This window comes from Zonotrichia albicollis, chromosome Z, assembly GCF_047830755.1.
Source record: "Zonotrichia albicollis isolate bZonAlb1 chromosome Z, bZonAlb1.hap1, whole genome shotgun sequence".
In the NCBI taxonomy this organism is placed as follows: domain Eukaryota; kingdom Metazoa; phylum Chordata; class Aves; order Passeriformes; family Passerellidae; genus Zonotrichia; species Zonotrichia albicollis.
In genome coordinates, this window is record NC_133860.1 from 14316172 (window position 1) to 14343522 (window position 27351).

The 27351-nt window shown below is 39.1% G+C and overlaps 1 protein-coding gene across 16 annotated transcripts in view; it reads right to left on the reverse strand.

The window, feature by feature from the left end:
• The window catches only part of UBAP2 (ubiquitin associated protein 2), a 147703-nt gene that overhangs the window by 103009 nt on the left and 17343 nt on the right, over positions 1-27351 (reverse strand). For 8 of the 16 annotated variants that reach the window (XM_074532320.1, XM_074532319.1, XM_074532316.1 and 5 more), the window contains exons 1-8: positions 24071-24140; positions 22973-23112; positions 18992-19069; positions 17295-17405; positions 13249-13402; positions 11463-11540; positions 1617-1671; positions 345-448 (exon numbers count right to left, since the gene is read on the reverse strand). In XM_074532320.1, the coding sequence (XP_074388421.1) occupies positions 345-448; positions 1617-1671; positions 11463-11540; positions 13249-13402; positions 17295-17405; positions 18992-19069; positions 22973-23112; positions 24071-24125 (775 nt within the window). In that variant the 5' untranslated portion in view covers positions 24126-24140. Of the gene's footprint in view, positions 1-344; positions 449-1616; positions 1672-11462; positions 11541-13248; positions 13403-17294; positions 17406-18991; positions 19070-22972; positions 23113-24070; positions 24141-27351 lie in introns of those variants that run through there. The other 8 variants (XM_074532324.1, XM_074532325.1, XM_074532323.1 and 5 more) reach the window with 3 other exon arrangements.

Genomic DNA, 27351 nt, shown 5'->3' on the forward strand with positions numbered 1-27351 from the left:
GGAGGACTTATGCTCCTTAACTGCATTCAGTGAGATCTTAAGCAGTATTAAGATATCTAAACACTTCTTTATATACAAGGTTCTTCCGGTGACTCTTCAAATTCCTTTGTCCCCCAAGGGTTTATTGGTACTATAACAAAAGAATTTCAAAATGCCTCCCCTCATTCTCATCAGAGAGACACAGGCTCTGCACATCAGCAGAGCTAAACTTAAAAATCATCTAGTATCTGTGCCACAAAAGATGTATACAAATTTTCAGAAGTGAACACTAACAGAATGGTTATTTTAGCTGTAATGTGCTACAGGTCTTCATTCCAATCCTTCCACTTCTTGAAGCATCTTACCAGTTCCATCATCTGCATCATTCTGACCAGTCTCCCAGATCTCTGACTTTGTCCCAAAGCCATCAGTGGCAGAAGACTCCGTATAGTCTGCAGGATTAAATGTCCTAGAGTTTTGAAAGTTAAGAAATGGAAGAGAACACATGGGTCATTCAGTGAGCATAAGTGTCATAATTTTTAGCTGAAGTTGTATTAGACTTAACATCTTGATTTCCACATAAGTTATCTTGACAGCTTTTACTTAAAAAAAATCTTCTATGAGCAGACAGAGATAAAAAGGGAGAAAAGAGAATAAGAGAAAAAAGTGAAGAGACTGGTAAACAAAATTCCTGTAGAGACACTGAACCAAATAAATTCCTGAAAAACCACTTAACAGCTTCCCAATTCCTCCCAGTGTTATAAAGCATTAGTTTATACACACAACAATATGACTCTCTCAACAGATAAGTTTTCCAGCAGGTAGCTGACTGATAAGTGACCAGTACCATGTCCTTTCAGAGCATCAGTAAGATTATTTCAAAGTGCTCTGCTCACACTAATGCCAAAAATACACAGATGCAGCTAAAATGTGGAAAAGCACTATTGAAGAAAAAACCTCTTTCTTCTTATCATCTGCAGGTATGAACAACAAGAATTATTAGAGAAGTAGAACATTACTCCAGTTCATCATATTACTGATGTTGCATGAAGTGTCATTAAAGGCAAACACTGAGGCTTTCACTGAGTGAAAGCAGTGGAGACTACATTTCTATAAGCCAAGTTATTCCAACAAAATTGAGAACAAATTTTTAAGCTGCTGAATAACTTCCTCTGAATCTGTTTTAAGGTCCATATGAGTCCAAACAGCTAAAGCATGAGACCTCAAAAACAGAACCAAGTTTAGAATTGCTACTTTCAAGTTTTAAAAATGTTCACTGCACATTCTACATTATACTGAAATGAATCTGGTTTAAAATTTACCTAAGACTATATGTAGCACACCACTTTCAGACTCCAAGGCACTATGTGGCTGCTACTGATAGCAGGTATGGCTCTGCAAGTTCGAGATACTAACAATGAATAGACATACATTAGGATTCTATAGGTGTGCCTAGTTAGAAACACTAGTTTAAGACAAAAATATTCTATTCATCACCTAAGAGATTTTTCAATTTTTGCATCTATATTGGTTTATCAAACATATAGGAATATCCATACATACAGTGGCAACATTGTCAACAAATATTGCCGCTGTGTTTGATCTTTGCCAAAATCTGTGCTCTGCATGTTTCTTACCCCATGCCTTGGGCTGAAAACCTCCCCGCTCCTCTCCCTCTGCCACGTCCAAACCCTAGGAGAGAAAACACCATTTAACAGCAACAGCAGAGGAGCCACCAGTCACTAGTCTGTCACATTAAAGAATGCCACAGTTGAACAAAACTACCATAGTTGAAGTTAAATATAATTTACTTCCCAAATTCCCACACCAAATCTGCTTCCCTAACACACTCAAATAAGCCTTGGTTCATCAAAGACCTGACATTTCAGTAGGATATTCAATTATCTGCCATCTTTTCTGTGTCTCATGAAGCAGCACCAAGTGCCATTAAAAGAAATTACCTAAAGACTCATCCCAAACACTGCTATTGCCAACTTATTAGACATTGTTCAAAATTTTGTCAGGATTGTTTCATTCTTGCCTAAGATGCTCTAAAATCCCAGCCTCCCTGAGTATCTTGATCTCCCAAGCAATTCTCTGTCACTCCTATCTGTGAGGAAAAAGTTGAAATACTCCATTTGTTTCCTTGTCTGACTCTGATCACCTGTCCATGCTCCTGTGCTTTTGGCCATCTCTGATCACATATTCCTTCTGCCTCACCCTTCATCACAGTTACTGACAGGAAAATACCTAAATAATCTTCCTTGTTATCTTCCACTAAAATATGCATTTGTTTTAACAAAAACAAGTATTTGTTTTCTCAATTTTGATTACCACCCTCAGTTTATGAGCTTCTTGATACAATTAATAGCTTAATTTTTGCACACAGTATATTGTCAACAAGGCAAGAAAATTTTTGTGCTATTCAAGAATACAGAAAGCAAATGTCTAAAAAAGCGTTACTAAATATTTCTTATATGCAATATATTTCTGCATAGATTACCTTCCCCACTTTTTTGGGGTTTTATGTAGGGCTTACCCAGCTTGTTCAGGTTTTTTTGAGGAGGAGTGAGAATATTATTTTGTATTACAAGAACAGAAGGAGGTCAAGAGCTGCACTCAGAAAACAAAACCATGTTTATTTTAATGACAAAATTATGTAGCAATTATAAATCACCAAACAACTGCAAGTTTATCAGAACACACAAAAATTATAATCCTAAATCACCAAAGCACTGATGCCCATAGATCAGAACTACCCATGATGGGATGTTCAAAGTTGGATCAGAATTACTTCTTACTTTCAGGAGACCACACAAACTGAGCAAGAGCAGTACCTCCAGGACATGGTAACACCAGTTTATCAAATTTCTACTTTAATGACTTTCTGTCTCCTGCTCTCACCACTCCCCTTACCCGAGTTCACTGTTTTAGTGACAAAATACATTTCTGGACCTACTTTTTCAAGATTTTTTAGAAGTATCAAAGTAGAGAAAAGATTCCCATTGAACAACACACAGGATTTTGCTGGGATAAGAACATAGAATAGCATAAGTTGACACTGACCAGCTCTGTTATGTCTACATTATGTTGCCTTCTTTGCTCTCTTTTCACAACTGGCTGGAGAGAAGGCAGACAGAGGTTACGAAAGAAGCAGCAACTGTTGCAACCTGGCATTTGCCACCCTTCTTTACTGAGCCCATGTGTTTTTTGCCACAAACAACAGTGCCCCACACCCCACTGCACCCAACTGCCACCAACTTGTCCACTGAACCTTGTTGCTCGGCCTACCTACTCTTCTGCTATCCTCTGCCAAAATCAGAGCACTCTAGATTACCTTTCTGTCCAGTAAGGTTTCTTAAGAGAAAAACCAGCTACACAAGTTTACCTGGGGATATGGTAGGGACCATCATGTAATAAAATGACTTTCAATTGCTATCAATAGAGCATTAAACACCATTTACAGAAATTTTGCAGAAGCAAGATCAACAGTTTTCTGACAGCATGAGGTACAAATCCAACTGGGAGCTGCAAAACATAGAAACAGTCAACCAGAAACAGTTTTAAGTGAGACAGACATAAGGTACAGAGAGATAACTGAAATAGCTATCATGAAAGAAGAAATAGATTTTACAAGAGGAGGTAAGTCACCTCAGTATCTCAAGTGCAAAGGCTTGAAGAAACAACCTTAACACACTAATGTTTTAGCAAGTCAGGCATACATAAGATACATGCCCATAATGGGCACAATAAACTACTGACTAAAAACATCAATAAGCAACAGTTTTAAAAATCACAAAAAATAAAAATGCTGCTCCTGATGTTCCATGCGCAGTCTTAGACTACTAGCCAGCAAAGCATTTTTTATACCAGATCACTTTGAAAGATAATTCTGAACTTGAATTTCAAGTGGATTCCTTTAACTTCTTAATGCTATGTCTACACTTTCAGTCAAAACTGGAATTAAGTTTTATCAACAAACACAAAAGAACCTTTCTAATAAAGGCAAAAGGGAGCACCAAATTACTAAATTCAAAGTTAGAAAACACATGAAATATTCACTCAAAATATGGGACAGTCAATGTTCACCACTGCAATATCATCTAACTCAGACACAGGATTTCGTATATCATGGTCACTAGTGCAAGATGCCAATGGGAAAGGCTAATATTCTCTATGACACCACCAGGCCACTAGTAAAATCCTTAAATTCTCATGCCAAGAAAGCTACTTCTCTCAGTTGTCAAAATTTAAAAATGGCCTTAAAACAGAAGGTACAGTCTTTTAAGACAAAGAAGTTAGTCACAAAACAACTGTGAACGCCTACAGAATATCTACAAACTTTTTATGCTTTTTAACAGTGACTAAGGAATCAATGAGCAAATACAGCTTTCAGAATTCACAGCAGGAACCCAAATACTAAGCATGCAATCCCACAGTAATTTAAACCCATTTAAATTCGAATGTGGTCTTCCTCATCAGTGATCATAAGCTCTGCTCTTTTGTGCATGGACAGTTTTGCACTTTCCAGTGAGTGAGCACTGAACAACTACCAGGAAACAGTATTTGTTCACCTTTGGATCAGTTCTCCAAACCAGCTGCCACCTCAATAAATGCCAGAAAACCTTTACACCAAGCCACCAAAAAACCCTGCTGTCTACAATGACCATGTTGCCTGCCTCTTCTTTTTTGGGAGAGTTAGTTGGCCTGTCACCTACCACCTCACACTTTCCAAGTCCCTTAACTTCCAGGAGGATCTGCTCCAGGATCTTGCCAGGCACAGATGTGAGACTGCCTGACCTCTAGTTCCCCAGGTCTGCCTTCCTTCCCTTTTTAAAACAGAGGTTATGCTTCCCTTTTTTCATCAGTGGGAACTCAAATATGATGGATGGCAGCTTAGCCACTTCCTCTTCCACTTCCCTGGGGACCCACAGATGTATCTTGTCAGGCCCCACGGACATGTGCACTTTCAGATTCCTCCAAGAGTCTCAAACCTGATCCTCTCCTAAAGTGGATGGTAATTCTCCCAGCCCCTGCCTTTACCTTCTGTAATTGTGGTTGGAAATCCTGCGGGAAAAGACCATGGCAAAAAAAGTCATTAAGTGCCTCCAGCTTCTCCATATCCCAGTTAGCCAGGTCTCCCATTTTCTTACACAGAGGGCCCAAATTTTCCCTTGTCTTCCTTTTATCACCAACAATACAACTTTAGGATTCCCAACCAGAACCCTAGCTGCTCAGACAATCTCACCTCTCTCTTCCTCCCACACTATATTTATTTGCTTCCTCCTTCTCTGGGCTTTGTTTTTGTGTTTGAATTTGTCCAGGAGTTCCTTTTCATCCATGCAGTTGGGGAAGTTTTGTCCTTCTTTTGGTTGGGATGCACTGCTCCCAAACCTGGAAGAAGGAATCCTTAGATATTAACATGCTTTCCTGGGCCCCACTTCCCTCTGGGGTTCTATCCCATGGCACTCTACCAAGCAGATCCTGGAAGAGGCCAAAGCCTGCTCTCCTGAAGGCCATGGCAGTGAGCTTGTTGTGTGTCCTCATCACTGTACCAAAGATCTCAACCTCCACCATTTCACAGTCACTGCAGCCCAGCCTGCCCTTGACCTTCACACTCCTTACCAGCCCCACAAGCCCTAGGCTGCAAACACAGATTGCCAGTTCCTGACAGCTTTTCATCTGTAAGAAGTCCAAAGCCCTTCTCTGCAGGGCTGCTCTCAAGGAGTTCTTCTCCCCAGTCTGTATTTTTGCCGGGGATTGTTCTGACCCGAGTGCAGCATCTTGAACTTCATCTTGTTAAGCATCATGAGATTCCCATGGGCCCACTCCTCAAGCTTGTCCAGGTTCCTTCAGATGACACCCCATCCTTCAGGTGTGTCAATTGCACTTCTCAGCTTAGTATCATCTGTAAATTTGCTGAGGGTGCACTCAGTCTCACTCTGTCAGAGATAACAATATTAATTTAAGAGCAACATTCCATGATAGAGCCCTGAGGGACATGATCTGTCACCAGGTTCCATCTGGACACAGAACCATTGGCCACAACTACCTGGATGCATCCAACTAACTGGATGAAGCCAATTCTTTATCCACCAAAAAGTTCACCTTTCAAATCCCTCTCTCTCCAACGCAGAGATAAGGATGTCATGTATGACCATGTCAAAGGCCTTCAGAAGTCCAGATAGATGATGCCAGCCCTTCCTCGCTGACTGTTATGATCACTCCATCACAGAGGGACACCAGACTGGTCAGGCACATCTTGCCCTTTTATGAAGCCAGTATAACCAAGACACTCATCCGCTTCCCCAACAGATGGAACACATCAGTCCCCAGAGGACCAGGTTTCTCAGAGAGTCCCCTGGTCTAAGAAGTGAAATTCCCTGCTGTGGCACAAGGCCTATAATAACCTGCTGATTGTCCAAACACAACTGGCCCTTTTGACCCCCTTTGTTTCTCACTGGGAGGATGGATGAAAAAAACTACCTGCAAAAACTAGCTGCTGCAGAGTGTCTTATGGCCAAACCCAGGGCTCTGTAATCCCCCTTGATGCTGTTCAGACTGCTCCTGGTTGTACCCCTTGTGTCTCCATGAAACAACAGCAGGAAGTAACAGTCAGTGGACTGCAAGAAGCCTGGTAGTCTCGGTGACATCCCTGACAAGAGCCCCTGGTAAGCAGTGCACCTCTCTAGAAAGCACAACATGTTACCAAAGGGGTGCCCCTGCACTTCTCAGAGGAACCTCCTACAACTGTCAATTGCTGCCTTAGTCTTTGCATTTTTCTTCTCCTGAATGAATTCTAGAAACGTCAGCACTTATATCCAGCCAAGGCAGGTGGCAAGTTTTTCTGTTTTCACTAAAACCTACTAGGAGCTCAAAACACTCATCACAACCACTTCTCCACTCTGGTACCATCCATGTGTGGCAAGAATTGCTCTCCACATTCACACCATTTCTTCCCCCAAGGAAAATGCACACTACATGGCAGCACAAAAAAGGTGTGTAGAAGCACAACTCAGATGAGACTAGCCCATTAAATTAACAACCTATTCTGCAGAAAATCACATCTGCTGAGCTTGTAGACCTAAATCCATCCACTGCAACACAGGTGCTTTATTTAAAAATTCAGATTTTCAGGGTTTAAATTAGAGGAAGTTACTTCAAGGTTAAGAAATGGCCCAAAGAACAGCTGCAAGAAAAAGGAAATGAAGACTGGAAGGGCAAGCAACACTCTAAATTTGTGCTTATTTCTGACTACACAGTAAGTGAACTGCCTCATCTCTGCTTTGGCAGTGCCATCCTCCCAGCAGAACCTAGTTGACAGAGGCTTATTAATCCTTCAGAGATAAGAAGGTAAAGTGCAGAAACTTTATTCTAGGTACTTCATATTACCAGAACAAACACCCAAGTTGGATTTAATAATTCAAATTACTTTTGTCTTTATTAGTCACCATAAAGCAAGAAGCAATTAATCAGTTTTATATACTGCATTTACTCTAGAAAGCATTTCTACAATTCATGCTGAAAACTTTCAACTCTAAAATTACATTTAAAGGAAAACAGGTGACTTGTTACATCTAAACTACGATAATCTCAAAAAAAAAAGCACATGACAGTTTCTTAACTATTGCAGAATGAGGCACAGCAAAACTAAGCAAACTTCAAATTCTGACTTCCAAAAGGTCTGCTCCACATTCATGTTTTATAAAAAAACAACATTCTCCTTTAGTTCTGGCAAAAATAATCCAAGACATGTCCTGTGCCAACTGGGCTAAGCTTTTAAACATAGGGAATATTTATACAAGCAATTCTGGATACAGAAATTCAATTTGTTCAAGGATAGCATACTTTTTATGTTAAAAACAATGGAAAGAGATCAAGAATACAAACTGGACTATAATCAGATATCTATGAGAACGATAAGTTGTTTAATTTTCCTATACAGCTGGCAGACAAAACAAGAGCTGGAATTAAAACACAGCAATTTTCCTTTCATTTTTATATCTGTTTTGTAGAAAAAAATCCCTGGCAGAACCCACATTTATGGAATGCTCATGTTGTTCTGGAATAACAAAGTAAAGAGATAAACAGAAGCGCAAGCAACAAATCTATCTTGCCTTTGCAAACCAGGAGAATTACTATACCTCAGTCTATAACAATTTCTATGTTGAATCAAAAAAAAAGCCCAAAAGCCCACCTACCTGTTATTCCTTTATAAGCCATGGTCAATTAGATATCCAGGGAAGAGCACATGAACTGAAATCACAGTGTAGTTTCTTTGGATGTTTTCCTGATCTTCAACTACTTGTGGCTTTGACTTCCTTAGTCAAAAATAATTTACACATAACAAAATCTTTGCTGGTTTTTCTTTTTCTTGACTGTGGTTCTTTTTTAGGATGAAATTTCCAAATCTTTTTATGTATACATTTCCTGCACCACATTATCTTACTGAAAGGAGTTCTTAGATTCACTTCATGTATGAAGAACCAACTCTTTAAGTTCATCTTGAAGCAGTAACCTGCTGATCTCATTTCATATTCTCTCTACTGCATACTTGCTTGGCATGATCAACTGATGACCCCACAGTAGTTTAACAGAGCTCTACCATACATGCACACAGTCCTCTCTTGCAGGCAGAAAAATCCTACACTACTTGTCCCCTACACCCCATAACTGCAGACTTCCCAGCACCTTCAAAAGCCTTCTAGCTCTACACCCTTTTTTTTTCCTCTCTGCATCCTTTTCAATATGAAGAAGAGGAACTGGGAGAATCAGACCTGCACTTAAAATTGAAGATGCAAGAACCCTAAAAAAACAGCAGCTTAAAAATAACCCATGCTTGTAGTTTGTCAACTTGTATACAACACTACAGGTGATTAAAATACAAATAAGAAAACGTTTCTATAGCTGATAATCCTAACACATAACCATCTGCCTCCTTAATTTCTTCAGGAGATTCCATTCTAGACAATCGCAAATCCTTGCTAAACTGACAAATATAATCACTTTGATACAATTACTACTCATCACCATTACTGTATTTCTTACATTTAAATTAGGTTCATGCAAGAAATTCGGTTCTAAAAAGAAGCACAGACGAGAAGGCATCTTAAAACAAGATATTCCCTGACTTCAATACAAAGTCTACACTCTTAGTTTACCAAGCAAAGATTTCGCTTAGAGCAATTACAGCTGAGACGTGTCCTGTTACATATGCTGTGATATATTTTTACATTCTGTTAATCAGTCAATAATTTGTATATGCTTCAAATCCCTGACGCCCTGCATACCAGCACACAGTGGTGTTTGCACTCTGTTTACCTACTACCCTATGAAGTTACAAGGAACATGACACGGTCATTAATGGAAGATCTACTGTCCGATTAAACTAGAGCCTTACACACCAAATGTGAAATATCCAGTATAAAGGTTTCTCCCTCTCAGTGAACAGCACACTATCACCTCTGTGTCAATCCCATTTTAGCCATTTTCAGTTGCTTATCATTTTTTTAAATTATGTTTTTATTCTGTGAAGGAGTAATACATATGATGGCCCAGCAAATCCCCTAGAAGGCAGCCAGTAAGATAACTCCTGCCTGAGAAGGTAGCTTAAAATAGTGTGTTGTTCAGATAATTAACTGACCCCTTATTTCATATCCAGTGCCTAGATTTCTACACACACACTGCATGAAACATTGCTAAAAATGGGTTCTGTGGTGACTACCAGCAATCTGTTTACTTTCAGCTGAATTGTGTTATCTCTCATTTCACTATTCTGTGTAACAGAAAAGAAAGACTACAAAATAAATTGGCAGGAAGCTTTTTATTATTATTTCTACTAATACCCAAAGAAAGAAGGCCGCGTATCCCTGAAATTATAAGAACCGAATTACACAGATTTCTAAAACTTCCTGAGGATTTCAAGGGTTTGCACTGTAAAATTAATCAGGTATTTCCTACCATGGAATACACACACTTGTAATATAATGATCCTATAATTGGACAACAGGTTTATCACAGACGCTTCATTAATATACTTTGCTCACAGTACAGTCTAAAATCTTTAGGAGAGACATATAGTAATACTGTGTACACGAAGCCAGTGAATAGAAACTCTATTTTTCTATTAGAAACTCAGTTTCTATTTCTTCAGTTAGTCAGGTCATTTTGATATGATTATGAAGTTTGAGATATACAATATTCATCTAGAAAGCTACAGTTTTGACAACAAAAGCAGTGTATGGTTTGTAAGGTTAAAGCAAAAACCACTGAATATGAAATTAATATCTAAGTTTTACTGAACCATTTTTAAAAAGTCCTACTTTTGTAATTATAATCTGAAAATAAAGGATTATTTTATAAAATAAGTAACTGCAAGACTCACATTCTATCTACTGAAAGTGTAAACTGTTAACATATCAAAAATCATAGCTGTGACCTATACCACACCTTGTCCTGCAGAGCTAATTTTCTGCACACACCATTGGGTTTTTGCTGATTAACAGGCACTCTCACACACAAACCTTTGGAAGTTACTTCTTTGCATCTTTGTACACCTTCAAGATGCAGATCTGGAGACAATGAAGCTGGATGTGCCTGTCTCTGAATGCCTTGTTACCCGACATTCCAAAGAGAAAGGAGTCCTTTGAAGGCAGAATTTTTCTTGAGTCAGACAGTACTTACTAAGTACATTAGTTCTGCTATAGATTTCGTCAATTTAACTTATTTAATACACTCATCCACCCATAATCTGCACCATACATGGATTATTTATTTTCATTCCTCCGACTTTAAGGAAAAACAAGCCTCTATCCACTGCAACCAGTGAAAATCCAAATCAAATACATATCACCTGATTCCACATCCAATCCATTATCCCACCTCCTCTACATGATAGGATTGGAGCTGTACCTACAACTCCACAGTACTCCTTCCCCACAGTTCTCATCAGCTCTTCCATGTCGAATTCCTTTTCATAGCAAAATGTCTCTAAGGTGGCTTGTTCTTTCTCTGATTGGCTACCAAAAGCAGAAGGCAAGCCTGACAACCAGAGACACCGCAAGGAAATGCTACAAGAAAAGGTACACCAAATTCTTCCCCAAGAGCCATACAGATGGAATCTTGTGCTCTCCTGATGCTGAAGTACATCTTGAGGAACCCTGAGTGAGCACACTCCCACTCACAGGAAGCTGGCATGAGTCAGTCTGGGAAAACAGCTCTCCATAGCCAGTGCACAGCTGCCTGCCACACAGGAAATTACCATAGAAGTGATCTCCGTCATTTTTTTAAAAGTTGTTCCAACACCAACAAATGATAAAGGGTAAGGGAATGGGATGTAACCAAGCACAAGGTGGCTGAAGTGCATATGGAATCAAAGGATAAACAAAAAATGCTTAAGAAGAAGCATTTAAAGAAACAAATGGGAGAGTTCCTTTTCAGGACACGAAAGCAGAACCAGTCCCACAACAATGCCACCATCTCACCTCTCCCACGGCCACGTTTCCCACGGTCTGAAGGCCTGTCTCCTTGATTGTTGTCCACTCCATTCTCTTCAGCTCTAACTGTGGAGAGAGGACAGCTTAAGAGAAGAGTTAGAGATTGCCACTTGAGACAATACAGCCATTTGCTTAACCTGAACCCTTCAAAACAAAAGGCAAAATTTTCAAGTGAGATGGTCAACAGATCTCAATTACCCCTCTTCTTTGAGGCCTTGCTAGAAGCAATTTATGCTTCCTTGTTTCCTTTGTACTGGACAATTAGAAAGCAAAATATAAGAAGGAAAAGTCCATCAGGAGACAAACCTCTACAAGCACCATGTTTTGCAGTCTACACTATTTAATGAGATAGGAAATACAGCTGCCTTATTCTGTGTTTCCTAGATAATGCACTGGTTGACAACAGTGAAAAAATAAACGATAACCAGTAACACCAACTCTTCTCCTTTTTGCCCATACTGCATCCCTGTAGAAGAATGGAAACAGACTTCTCCTCTGTATTTAAAGCAATGATGACTGGGTGAAGGTAAGGGACTAAAAAAGGTCTGCAACCTAAGTGGTTTGTGGTAAACTTGCGACAAGGTGCTTTGAAATACAGCTGGCTACTTGAAGGAGAAAAAAAACTCAAATAAAACTGGCCTCTTGAAACACTCACTGCTGAGACTTTGTACTGCATTTCTCCTAACAGCAACAATAAAACCAAAAATGCTTGGATATAAAGTTGGGAAGAAAAAAACCAAGATTTGGTAACCACCTGAAATTTCTTTAATTCTAGTTTACAAAAAGAGAAAGGCAGCATCTGTCTCTAGTAAAAAAAAATTGCCCTTTGCTTTCATTTTGATTGATTTAATATACACTTTTCTAAGTCCAGCTCCATGTTTTATTAACATTTTTTCATCTTGACTTTACTCTATCCTACAAAAATTCACAGCATCTATATTGGCACAATAGTTGAATATCTTCCAATTATGAATAACATGAGTTGGCTAATACTGTAAATGTTTTTCCTGCTTATAAGTGCAAAGCTAAACATATTGTATCCATTCTGATTTCTTTTCTCATCCATCAGTGTGGCAAACAGCCAATACAGACAATGCGCACAGCTTTGAGAATGCTGACAAAACTTAGCTAAAAAAAGCAACATGTATCCGATCATGATCTATTGTGACTCTCTCTAACTTGGAAACATCAGTTTGCCTTTGTACAATGTATTACTGCAACTGTAGCAAAGCTTTCAATGTTTCAACTAACAATGAATTTTCTCTGTTGCAGAAACTCACCTTTGGTTGATTTATGTGAGAAATATATTTAGAGATTAATAATCATCCCAGTGTTTTCATTCCCCTTATGAGAAGATGAGAACATCTTCAGGTTCTCCCACTCATAAAAGGAGATGGAGTCAAAGCTGGATAATTTTTTCATTAAAAGAAATAAAAAAGTGTATCAGCTGTGCAGCAACATACTTGTTCTCATGCAGACTTACAAAGAGTCAATTCTAAAACTTACATGAAGAACAGCAAATTGTACAAGACCAATTAATCAAACAAAACCAGAGACTTATGTTACACTGAGTGTCTCTGAACAAGTACAGACCATCCCAAAACCAAGTCACATAGACAGACCAAGCATACCTGTGGCACAAACAAGTTATGATCCCTTCAACGCTGAGCTACAGTCAGACGGACTTTGCTCCATTAAGCACTCGCTCTTAGCTCACTCAGTTCCAGCTGCAAGAAAAGCGTCTCAATCTTTAAAAATTAAGCCCTATACGTACACTCTCGTCCACGGCTGCCTCCTCTTCCCCGTCTGTTGGAACTTCCCCGTCCGCGACTCACTTCTCTGTCCCCTCGTTTCTCTCTGTTCTCTTTGTTTTCTGAACCTTCCTTTCCAAGGCTTTTCTTCTTTCCCCCTACAGTCTCCCAAGAAGTCTATTTGGGTAGAATAGAATTAGACACAAAAGTCAAAAAGGAGCAGACACCTCTCAATGCACACTTTCTACCCCACACCCCTCCAAGTCCATGGAAAAAACCCAGGTATTTGCATAATGTCACAAATGCAAATGACACTGATATAAATGGAAAGACAGGCTGTATTTTTGCAAAGAGATGATAAAAAAAAGGTTTTTAAGTTTGATTGTCTTAGGGAATATGAGAACCCCAAATATTTCTGGCTGTAATAGACTTTTATTAGTTCAAGGAAGACTGGAAGTATTGTAACACAGAACATCTGCAAGGCACACAACAGTTTTCCTCTCAAATACATCCATAAATCTAGCATGGGAACATGAACAAAGCTATCTTTTTCTCCCAGGGAAATGAAAAAGAAAAAACCAAAAAACCCTTGTAAGTATCATTGAACAAAAGATTGATGAGACTAAGTATCTGGCCTAAGAGGAGGAAAAAAAAAGCGCCAAACAGAAAAGAAAAACTTCTCATCCAGGCACACTAGAATTTAAGCCCCAGAAGACAGAATGGCAAAACAACAGCTTGGGAGAACTGATGATAAGCCAGATCATCCACTCTTAACAGCTATAAACCATCAACCATAGCAAAACACAGGAAAAGGTATGTCTAAACAAGACACGGGATGAAGGTCCAAATATCAGGCTTCTGTTTTAATCTTAAACTCAGTTTCAAAATAAATTCAAGGACGTTATAAGCTCCACAGGAGTATCTGTAGGAGTTGAAAATAAAATGACTAAAACACTTGCCAAGAATAGCTCAGCAACTCATATATTATGCAATTCCATGGTTAGTCTATTAAGCCATAGCTGCAAAGCAAGTAAGAAGAAGAAAAGGTATTATTTGCAAATCATTAAGATGGCAGGGAGGTTTACATGTATGGCCCCATTTCCAGGAGCTTACAGCTCAAATAAGACATTAAATATCAGAATATTTGCACATACAAATTGTTGTGAAGCACTGAAGTATGACGTATGACAGGTACCTACATCAAACAAAAAAGGTTGTCTACCAGTAATTTTAAGTCCTGTCTTATCTCTCAATTCCACCAACTGCAACTCAGCAGCCCTGAGGAGCCAGACCATGGCCAGCTAGTTCAAGCTGCCTGGGAAGCCAGTGCAAGGAAGAAAGCAGGTAACAAAGCAGTTTACAAACACAGTGTTACAAAGTCTCCTTTGAGAGAATAAGAACAAAGAGAACTGTTACTCTCTCATTTTTTGGCATAGCACTGGTGAGAAAGAAAGGTGAAATCACTTTGCAGTTCCACCTCCAGTATAGAAGATTAAACCAACTTTGGTGAAGTCCAGTCAGAGCTGACCAGAGGTACAAAACTAAACACATTTGAACACCACCACCTTATCCGTGTGGCAGAAAGCTGCTTCCCCGAGTAAGTACCACATGGCATCACCTACCACAGCTGGTGTAACTGCACTGAAACATTCCTAGTGCTTCACACACCTCTCAGGAGGAAAGATACCTGCACTGACAACTGAACAGCCAAGTCTGTAGAGTTCAGAACGCACTAATTCACTGATGGGGTTGGTGCCAAAATATCTTTGACCATTTCAGGAAACACCCAAAACTGCATAAGGCTGCAAAGATGAAGAGGAAGCAGCTTCTCCTGAGTGAGATTCAAAATAACTTAGGAAGGATCAGTAAAAAGATGATCACGAAACCATCAGATCCATGCTTTCCCACAATACAATTTTGAGGAAAGCCTTAAGAAAGTCAGCATGACGTTTAAAATAGAGGATGGTGCTGCCTCTGAGCATGGGGATCTGTCACACATTGAGCTCTCTCTTTCTGAGGGAGGTAACTGATTAAAGTTTCAGCTGACAATGCCTGAGGCAACCCAAATGACAGCAGTGGCTCTGACCTTTGAGAAAATCTGTAACAGATAATTCTTGTTGTCCTGTTCTTACATGGAAAGAATAAAAACCTGGAAGGTCTGTTTTGTTCTATATTCAAAGGTTTAGTAAGTAAGACACAGCTGAGCATAAAATGGATTTAAGAAGTTAAATAAATAGAAGCTTAGGCAAAGAAACCACGTCCTTCTCTACTCATACACAAGCCTCTAACTATCCCAAGCCAGACTGCTACAACTGCTGCAAAAGGAAAGTCTTTACAAAGTCACACACTTACAGCTTGTAGATCACAGCTTTAAACCCCCAAAGCAAACAAAAAAAGACTAATACAAAATTGGCTGAGTAACAAATAAACTATAAATAGACATTTTAACTATCACTCCTTACTCTTCAAATTCCTTCAGTTGAATGGACATATTTTTCAAATTAAGTTTAAAAAAACTGCAAGTGCATCAAAGTAGAGTGAGACTAGAAAAAGAGATTTGAAAATCTTCATTCAGAATGTGTAGTACCTCAGCTTACAACTTTATGTCAAATCCATGCTTAAACTGTTCTCAAGTAAAATGTCCTTAAAATAAATCCTTCCAACTGGAGGCCCACAAACTTTCAAAAATAAAATTTTTCACCCATCAATTAATACTCCTTCTTCCTTGACTCCTTCAAGTTCTCTATATTTGTTTCTGAGTTGTATTTTGTCTACAGAGAACAGTGGGTTAAGAAGGACTTGTCAAAAGTGCAGAACATATCAGTATCACTTGTAGCTGAAGAATGAGTTCAGAAAGCTTTTTCTATGACATGATCAGTTGCAACAAATTGCTAAAGTAAAAAAGGATTTAATATTCTCTATCAATCAGAAAACTACTTTCAACTAAAAAATGGCAAACATGGTAAGTCTGAGAGAACACAGCATATAACCCAGACAGATTTAAGTGAAATGGTCTCCTCTATTCCCAGTCTGTCAATATCATACACTTCTGTGTTTAGAAGACCTCATCTCTGATAAAAAATTATAAGGAGATAGAAAAGAAAGTTCCCTCAGTCAAAATAGTGTGTGTCCCAGATTAAGGGTGTGGGAGGGGTGAGTTTCCTCATTAACAATAAACCAGAGTACACATCCTGACAAATCACAGGAAATACTGAGTGTTCAACACCAAGAAAGGAAGTCCAGGTTGCCTTTCCAATTTGGATGAGATAGAAACTAATTTAAAAACAAACTGTAAGAAATCTCTCCAGCAAAAACTTCAACTGCAGTAAAACGTATTTTCTTAGTATCTCTTGAGAAAAAAATTCCACTGTGCAACTTTTTAAGCTAATTATTTGTTGTTGCATACACACAGTTTAGTCTCCTCCTCCTGTGTTTCAATTAAGTCATGCAAATGAGCAACACAGTTAAAGAAGCAACTACTTGTTGCATCCTTTCCTTACCAATGCAACTTGCAGATGTGGACACCTCCTCCAACTTCAAAACTGGCAACCCACACCTATGGAATGTGCATAACTTAAAATACCTGCCTGCCCTTGGGTTTACAAAGATTGACTTTTGTAATGGTCTCAGGCCTCAGGAGGGTCTACACAGGTGAGAAAGAAAGGTGAAATCACTTTACAGCTCCACCTCCAGTATAGAAGACTAAACCAACTTTGGTGAAGTCCGGCCAGAGCTGATCATAGGTACAAACTACAAAACTTGCAGCAAGAAACAGGCCTGTGTCTGAGGGAGCATGGAGTTCTGCTGCAGAGTCAAAACTGCTGTATATAAATGAAGGCATAGGAACTCTGCAATAGACCAGCTGAACACCCACAACATTTTCCAGATTCAGCCTTCCCCAAGGTATGCATGCAGCAGAGAAGCTGCCCTAGTTTCCATTTCCTCCAAAAGAAATTGAATGGAGACACGGAAATTGAAAATTTGTGAAACATTACTTTCCCAATGTCCTTCTAGAAGCTGAAAATCACAGCAGACAGAAGGCGTAGTTTAACATGGAAGTAAAACTTACTGTGTCTGAACTTCCTTCCAGCAGTATGTTGATTGCTCTGTTCACATCCCCATTACAATCATGTAGTGCCACTATGCATTCATCCTGGTTTTTCCCCGTCACTTCCATAAGCTGGCAGTAAAAGTCAGACATGTTAAAATATCTAAATTACCATCATAAGAAAGTAAGATCTAGTATGACCACAAATTACAACAAAGTGCATAGCTACTATGTCAGAGTAAAACTAATATCCTGAATAAAGTAATCTGCATTGTACAGATCTGCTTGGGATTCAGACAAGAGAGGAAGAAGCACAAATGAATTGGTAATCAAGGAAGTACTCTTTCACACTTTTTCTGTTCTGCATGCTTGCAGCAAATGCTGCCAGATCAACAGTACGTTAAGTGTAAAGGACAACAATAGTTTCAGTATCATCCTATCTCTTTCTCCACTAAAACTGCTCCTCTTTATCCCAGTGTGAGAAAAGACATATAGCAAGGCATGGCAGAGAACAGATCTGTCTGGAAAACCATCCAGACTAAGAAATACACAATCTTTCAGACAGACTAGCTCCCTTGATCCACTTCAGCATAAGGCCACACCAGAGTCACAAAGGTGATTAAGGAGATCTAGTTCTGAATTATGCTCCTTGAACTCATGGTGTATATCCTGAAGAGTATGTGTCACAGGCCATTCAGGAAATTCATCTAAAGAACAAAACCTACATGAGCTAGAAATACATACGCAGAAGGTAAAACAAATTCTATGCAGAACTTAATTCATCTCCTTCCCACCAGCACAGCCACAAGCACTACTGATGAGGGTCCTTTGGCTTCACAAAGCACAAGATACCATTTTTGGCAGGGCAACAGAACTAGTTTGTAACAAGAACAACAAAAAGCATTTAACAGTGCTTCAGAGGAAGTTTTAGAGATGAAAAGAAACCAAGAAATCTGCTCCTTTGCTGCATTTATGCATTCAAGCTAATTCTTCCCTCCTGGGTGCATTCCTAGGTTCTTCATGAGCTGTGATGTATTCACCAAGACAAAATCACCAAAAGCCACAAGAGACACCCATATTGTCAGGACTGCTTGAATTAATGGTCTCAGGTGTAAGTAGATAATGAAAGGTTGATTATTTAACACCCAACACTCACCATGGTAAAGGAAGTGAGAGATTTCATTTATACACTGTAATTCTATAATTTTAATGCATACACAGATCTGTGAGGTAAGATTATTTATTTTTTAAAGTAACACCTTGATTTATCTTTAAGCTATCATTAGACTTTTACTTTTCCTGAAAAACTTCCGAGATATTAGCAAACTCAGCTTACACAGGTGATGTTTTTCTCACATGCACTTCAGGACAAGCTGAATGCATTCTTTATTCTGACAATCATTAATCATCAAGACCATACTAGAGATACACTGAGGAAGAGACATCAGCACAAACGAGGTTTGGCTTAAGGGTTTGTCTACAAAGCTTTGTCTACATAGTTTCCTACACTGAAAACTACACCATCAGAGCTGTATTACCACAAAATTTCTCGTAAAAAGACTTTACAGTGCAATAAGAGCACCTTTTCTTAGTTAAACTTATGTCTTTCTGAAAAAAGTTTCATCTAACCCAGAAACAGCTGCTCTACCTCAAAATGGAAGCCAGTTCTAGAACATTTTATAATGGGACAAAAAAATTTGTACCAATAAGAAACATACTTGTTTCACTTTATCTTCAAAATCTGCGTCATTCTTATCGTAGATCATCTGAGCAAGGCGAATCTGTTCTGCTGTTGCCTGAAAAAAAGATAATATCCAATAAAGTACACAAAAGGTAACTATACTTTTTAGAAATACATCCCAGTGTCCTTGCTTTTTCCTATGGGTTCTCAAAAAGAACATAACACAACAAGCACAGAGATGCTGTGGGGGAGGGATCAATATCTTGTCCATTCCCATTTATAGTTTTAAATGTTATTTGGGATAGAAGCAATTTTAACAAATTCTAATCTATTTGAAATACAGTTAAAGGTCGCTGTACTGACAAGACTACCATATAATACCACAGAAGGACCGTGGAAGACTACATTTTAGCTACATTAATGCTTTCACTTTTATTTAAGATCTACTACTCCAGTATTAAGAGTTTTATTGTAACAAGCTGGCAATAGTATATCTAAATTAACCGCATCTCTGATGATCCCTGCTTCCATCCCCTTCCACAGTTCTCCCAACAACAATCTGACTCTGTAGTTTTATTGAGCACTTAAAAAGACCTGGGTCATGTCTCAAAACATTGCCCATGAACAGCTGCACTGTTTTTTTCTACAAGTGAATACTGGTCTCAGGAAACTGGTAAAGCAACTTGCTATTGATGAAGTACCTGGTGCTTCTGCAACATTTCTGGACAAAAATGCACACTGGCAATTTGCACAAAAGCTGAGACTAAAGGAGATGCAGTCAAGTACAAAAAGTCCAAACACACTACGGCTGCCCCTGAGAGAGAAACGACTCTAACACATCACACACATCACTTCATAGTGTGGCATTTGCAGCCTATGAACTCTACTCCCAAGAAAATACCAAAGAACAGTGTGCACTACAAGATCCTGGACCTCATTTGACTTCTGCTCAAAGAGAAGAGGCTACTGTTGCACATAGAGAAAGCTGATACTGAAGAGAGCTAGGACCCACTATGCAGCTGCTGAGCCTGCAGAGGTTCTTCTTTCTCAAGTGGGATCAGTTCATCTGCTGGAATTTTTGATGGAAAGGATTCACCCTAAGCAGCTGGCTCAATCTCACCTTTTGCCATCCCACTTCACAGGATACACACATGAAATTCTGTGCCTCACAAGGTTAGATCTAATCAGAGTCAGACTGTTTGGCTTTCAGAGTTTACCACAAATCCACGTTCTAGAGGAGGCCACCAAGCACAAATGCTGAGAAGAGTCTAAAAATTACTCCAACAAACACCACCAGCTGTTTATTTGCTGAAAAGTTACTGCAGCTGTCACAGTTCCTTGAGGGAAGTGACATCTGTGCTCAGAGACAATGCTCCAAGAGAATTAGCATTTGTAACAGTTGTACACTCCGGGTTACTTCACCTTTTCAGCCTGTCATGCTGACAGCCTCGTATGTCACTCCACTGGGTAAAAGGGGCTGCTCTGGAACTCCCCAGTTCCACCTTCCACAGAACCCTGTCAGGCAGTGCTCTGAGCAAAGGAGGTTTTTCTTGGTGACTGCTGAGAACTCAGCAGACAGCAGAACCAAAATGTCTACTTTCTTCAGGAATTTAAGTTTTGTTGATCCATTTTCTCACTCTGATTACAGCCTTCACAGACACACTGAGACTTTTAAGCAAGTGAAGAGATTTTCTTTGAAGATATCCAGAGCAAAGACATTCAGACAATATAACTTCTGTAGAGATATGATGGCATATTTTACCAAAAATCAGGAATCCACTAAGATTTATTTCTTCCATAAACAAATGTTTTCCTCAAGCCCACGTTAGAAGACAAAAACATACTAATTCAAGTAGAATTACGAATATGTAACAGCATCTTCAGTTCTCCTGTGTAAGCAGAGAGCTTAAAAACTTGTAGGTGCAATACCACTCATATTTATGCCAGTGGATTACACCTAGATGGAACTGATGATTCAGAAGAAAAAAAGAAAACAACAAAACCACCAGATGACTTCAAAAACATCAGACCACTGTCACAAAGAATTCTGGCCTTTCCTCCATGTAGTGGTTCTTTATTTTGAAGGCACCATTGTTCGAATGGATGCTCTAGCATCCTAACCAAGAGTATAATTAAGTTTTAATTGTGACTAAGAAAGTAGTAGTATTTCAAAACAGCCTGAACTTTACTCAACCTTACAAGATATAGTACCTTTTCAGTAGAAGAGTGGAAGAAATTTTCAACTAAAAGCTTCAAACTACCAGAAAACAGAAGTGTGCCAAACCCAAGATTAAGTGACAGTAATAGACATACATCTTACAATAAGAAGGCACATTTATTGTCCAGAAGCAATGTAGTAGAAACATGATGTAATTTGTTAAATAACTGAACATATGATCAATGTGATATTATGACAGTGGAGTATCCATTTGGGAAAATACTATTCTACATTCATAAAAAATGAATCATTGGTGATTAAACAGGTAAATCCAGAGACTTCTGCTGATCTGCAAAGACTGACTAAGCAGAAAGGTTCATCTGGTATCTCAACAAATATATGGAGCATTAAAACATAACTACTATGTATAAATAACCACCTTCTCCACTGAAGTGATCGAACCAGTATCTATTATGCCAAAGGCAGGACAAAAGGACAAAATGCAGAAAATGTCTTAACGTCTAAAATCAATGAATCCCATAGTTTGGAAAGGTCCTCCAGGGATACACCATGAACATACTCACAGTAATATTTTTTTACTTTTAAGAGCAGGAATTACCACTGTTCGAGCTTGTGCCACTTGGCCTCTGAGAATAGTTAGTTTCTACCTTTCCTATACCCTTTCATAAGGTACCTGAACAGAACACATTTGTCTTAGTGGGCTGAAAACACCCAGATCCGTGAGCCACCCCTCATTTCTCCAGTTTCAGTCTAACAACCATCTTTGCAGATTTTCACTGGGACTTCCTCCTATTTGCCTATGTCTACCTCGAACCAGGAAACCCAATCAAGCAAACCACTCCAGTGCTGTCTTGCAAAATGTTGGAAAAGGGGAAGCCACCACTTTTGCCAGGCTGCTCACTATACTCCTGCAGCCTTATTTAAAAAAAAAAAACCAAATTCAACTCACTTGTTGAAAGTCACTATCTAAATCCACACATTAGCATGAATCACCACTATGCCAAGGGCTGCAGCTCAAGGAGATGACCAGGGTTTGAGGTCACATGATTAATACTGTGCAAAACAGAGCAAGAGGGTCTCCATATTAAAGACTAGTCCAAAAAACAACAGAAGGCAGTAGTTCTCTATAGAGCTCATGTGTGTATCACCTCCAGACTGATGGACACAAGCCAGCAAAGAATGAGACAGTTTTTGAAACCAGACTAATTCTGAGATGTATCTGTCAAGAGAATACTGAGTTGCCAGAAGCAGAAACATTCTGCACTCTTTGTAACCCAGAGAAGCACGCAACTACTGCTGCCAAGAATCAGTAGCAGTAGGGTGAAACTTAATATCCATCTAACAGATACTGAAAATTTTAGTCTGCTAGGGGATGACCATTTCACTCGGTGGGGTCATTGCACAATAAATTTAGGATTTTGTGACTTGAAAAGACACTGAATCATGCTGTAGATCACAACACGCATCTAACGAAGCTTCTCCTGCCCATTCAAATTTCTCCCTTGATCAGAAATCATCTAGCATCAGGAGACTGGCAGATAGAAGAGCTGAGATCTGAGGACTGTGAGGTCACAGGACAGAAATCCTGACACAGGCATCGAATTCCTCAGTGATAGGAGACATTGCTGAAGAACACAAAACTCATTTAAAGACAACACAGGAATAACTTAACACTGTGCTGCATAACTGAGCAATTAATGCAAGGAATCAAGCATAATCTTCCAAAATAAACCACGTATTTTCACCCCATCTTCTTTCAGCTTTTACTGACTCAAGGAAGAAACTTGTATCATTACATTCTCACTTTCAAGTCAAAGAAGTTGATACAGTAGCACATACCTGCACTACTTGTTTCTGTGGTTGTGTTGGCTGGGCGGCTGAAATTTGCATTTTGTCCCGAGTGCCCCGGGTACGTTCACTGCCCACCGAAGTCATCCTATACAGTATATACAAAACAATGTATGTACAAAATACAAAATCTGAAAGAAAAAAAAGAGCATGAGTTAAGGTAGATACTAATTCAAAAACCAAATAACATAAGTACAATAGTTTGAACTCCTGCCTTTACTACCAATTCTATACAGAGACTCATGAGAAAGCAGCTTTAATACACTGTTTTTGGATTTACTGCAGTTTTTAACACTAAAAGGGGAAATGCAGTGGATAGAAAGCCTTTTTATCCACTGACTGGAATCTGTGTCAATTTGTACTTCTAGATCTCACAGCTTTTTCTAGTTATTTATTATACAGACTTCTGTTAGCTACTCTGATTTTAGCTCCAGGTGCATCACTCAATTTTCTATAATACCTGCTGTCTAGTTCTGATGCCTGGAATTTAACTGCACTCACATTCACTCAGAACACTACACAAAAATCGTATTCATGAACTAGATACTTCCTCCTTTCCCTACTAACAAAACTGCTTTTCCTGCACATTCATGGAGGTCATGGCCAATTCCAACTCTGCTTCTCATCTTTCATTTATAAAAGAAATTATTATGATTAGGTTTAAATCCAGCCTCTAAAGCCAGTACTTTTGCTTTATTCTTCCTCATATTTACAGAAACAATTTATAAAACTACCTATGACCCTGCCTGCTTTAAACATACTGTGGCTGTATGGCAACAGAGAAACCCCAAAAAAACCCCAAATCCACCCCCCACATCATTGTTACCCTATCTGTGGCTCTCAGCTTTCATACTTATTTGTTCTCTAGTACTAAAATTACTTTGAAACAAGACATTATTATTCCCCCTGTTTGTAGAGCACTTAGCACAGGACTAATCAATGAGCATGGTTTATTGCAGCTATGGCAACTGCAACAGATCTTTCAAATGGTTAGAATGCTCACGTTCAACTGCCTGGTTTCTGTCCCCAAAAGGTCAGAAAGTAAAACTGAAAATTTTTGCAAGTAAGGACAATTTGCAAGAGGTGTACCTGGGCAGAAGGAGACGTACAAACAAACAGCAAAGTGCTTCTGCTGCAGTTCCATTATATGAGCAGGCCTCAGCACAAAACTTGCTAGGGCAACAGCTGCCCAGCACCGAGCTCAGTGCACAATAACCACAGAGTTACACAAGCTCAACTGGAAGGGACTCATCAAGACCACCGAGTCCAATTCCTGGCCCAGCACAGGACCATTCCCAAAAGTCACACCATGTGTCCAAAACTATTGTCCAAACACTTCTTGTGCTCTGTCAGGCTTCGTGCTGTGACCACTTCCCTGGAGAACCAGTTCCAGTGCCGAACCACCCCCTGGGTGAAGAACTTTTATTATAATAATCGAAGAAAAGCACCGATGACACAATTCCAGGCTATTCCCTCAGATCCTGTCACTGGTCACCACAGAGAGGAGATCAGTATCTGCCTCTCCTCCCTCCTCTTCCCCTTACAAGGAAGTTGCAGACTGCTATGAGGACCCCCTCAGTCTCCTCTTTCTTCAGGAAGATGAGCACACTGCAATCTCATGGACTGGGACCACTGACAGTCACAAGTAATGCACATTAAACAATTAAAGCTGCAATGAGATGCTTCAGTTTAAATACCAATTTATGATACTCCAAAGCCTTACCTACAATCAAAAGGACAATTAACTACATTATCACCTAAATCTCTTCTTTAAAATTACATTTCTATTGGTCAAAATTGAACCCTGACATTGAACTTATTTATGTACTAGCTAAAGCATTCAATAATGCTTTAATGTCTGAGAGGAAAGTGTATTTCCATAAGAAATATACTTGATCAGGAACTGACTGCAGTTATAATCTGTATTGGAATACTGTGTTTCTACAACTTTCTGAATGCACTGAACAAAGCTAATCTATGTCACAGTGTCTTAAAGCAATCTAAGTGCACTGTGTTCTAAGGCCCAGAACACACAGACCTTCAGAGCATTGTGTCTGACAAGAACGCCAGATACAGCCAAAACAAAAAGTTACCTGAGCTACTGACACCATGTTCTATGGAATGCAGCAAAGTATAAAGTAGATGTGGAGATGCTCTGGGCAGCAAATTGAACATTTATCACTGACTATCTGCTCATGGCCATTCACTGATACATTAAAGACATATGGACATTTTAAGCTGAGTCTGCAGTAGTATTATTTCAGCTGTTTATGTTAAAATCTGCTTTATAAGCTTTGATGACTGGACTTACAACAACCAAAAACTTCAATTTATATAGACTAATAATGACATTTGAGTTAGCTTTTTGTTTCATTGGGATCTTTTTCCAAGGATTCAGACTGCTTATCACAATTCAAACTAGCACAATGAGCAATGCAAAATACTCGGAATAGAGCACACAAGAGAGAACTAACTTCTCTGAAAGACAAGCTTATAGTTTCATATATGGTTGTCTAGAATCAGCCCATTGCAACTTAAGATTTGTTGAGAAAATAACTCCATTGGGTCTCAATTTGTTCATAATTTCTGAATTAACATCATATTTATTATGGTACCTAGGAATTTGGATGTTTCTGTCACTGTGATTTCCCCCAACATCACCAAAGCAACTGAAAGTATGATGGATGATTCATATTTTAGACAGGACAGCAGGACACTTACATTAATTTTTTTCTGTGTGTTTGCAAAGCACGTGCTGAACTACACCCTACACTCTTTGGCAGCCAGGCAATCTGTGGTTCCTCATGCAGATTGCGTCTCTTCTTCTTTTCCTAGCATGTGTCTCCCACCATTTGCTTAAGCCATACTTTTTCTTCAAGATAAAAGGATACTTTAAGAAAAAAAGTAGGCACACAAATGACTGAAACACTCTTGGGAGACAACACAGCCCAGAAAGATCACGCTGCTGTGGGAACAGCTCAATCAACCTGAACAGCTTAACAGGGTTTTTAAAGGAGATCTTCATCCTCCTGATTGTGCAGTACATGAGCAGCACTATTTGAAAGGTTAGAACCCAAAAAAAAAAAAAAGCCAGCAAAGGCACAGGCAGCAGGATGGACTTGTACTTGTCTCAGGCAAGTGTGGAACCCCACACTTTTTGACAGTCCCTAACAAGCCAACAAGGACATGCTACAATCCACCAGACATAATCTAGCCTTCTTAAAAGCACAATTGGCAGCCTGATAAAAAGAGAACTTTCAAAATACTGTTATTTTACTCCCTCTTAAGTTGGCTCCCACTGTCTACTGGCAGTGCCCAGACACAGCAGCTGGAGGGCTGTGCTCCACCTCAAGACACTGCCCTGAGCAGGAACACGTGCCTGAGGCTTCGCCAGCCACACCTACTGCAGAGTCAGGGAGGCACTGCCTCCAAATTATCACAGTGACAACAGTTTTGAGCATAAGTGGGATATTATTAATTAATTAGATGGGGCTGAACAAGAACATTTCCTTGCTCACAAAGCAGCTTCTTATTCTCTCCATCTTGTCGTTTTCATCAAGTCTGTTTGGCAGGCTGCTGTCACAGTAATGAGCAGGATATCACAAATAATGAACTTAATTTTAACCGTAGATCAAATGAGGAAATATGATTTGAGACTGGGAAGAAGAAAACTCTTAATTAAAATCTATTTAATAAAGATTAAAAAAATATTCAGGCAAGCAGATGCTTCAGTTTCCATGTCAGCATCTGGTGCAGCGCAGAAGTCCCCCATCAGCAGTTAATACCTGACCTTGCAGACGCTGCAATTCTAATAAGTAACCAAAACAGCTGTATTTGAAGAAACATATAAAATATTAAATGAAACTAATACTATTTTCATCACTTTCTATATCCTAGTACAGAGCACTAGTGAAAAAAAGGAGAAAGTATTAAAGAGAGGGCTTCCCGAAATTCTTGTATAAAGAAGTGCCTGCATTCTCATGACAATTAATGAATATGCACAAGATTCCTCTAAACTTTTTTCTTTTTTCACTGATGTAATAACCTAGTACCCACAGACCAAGGTTGTCTTTACTAATTTAAAAACAAACAAAAACCAAAACCCAAACAAAACTAACATTTTAAAATGCCTTTATCATCAGTTATGACTGCAGTTAAAAAATTTCCATTAAAAATGGAAAGCAACAGAAGAATCTATGATGAAAGCTACCTCAACTCTGTCTTTTGTTTTAGTTTTCTGTCTGTACAGCATGTTTTAGTCCAACGACCTATACTACAACTGCAGCACCAGAAATGTGTAACATGGAATGGCAAGGATTATTCTAGCTTAAAAAAGCAGTAACAAAAATATTATCATTTAACCCTTCCTA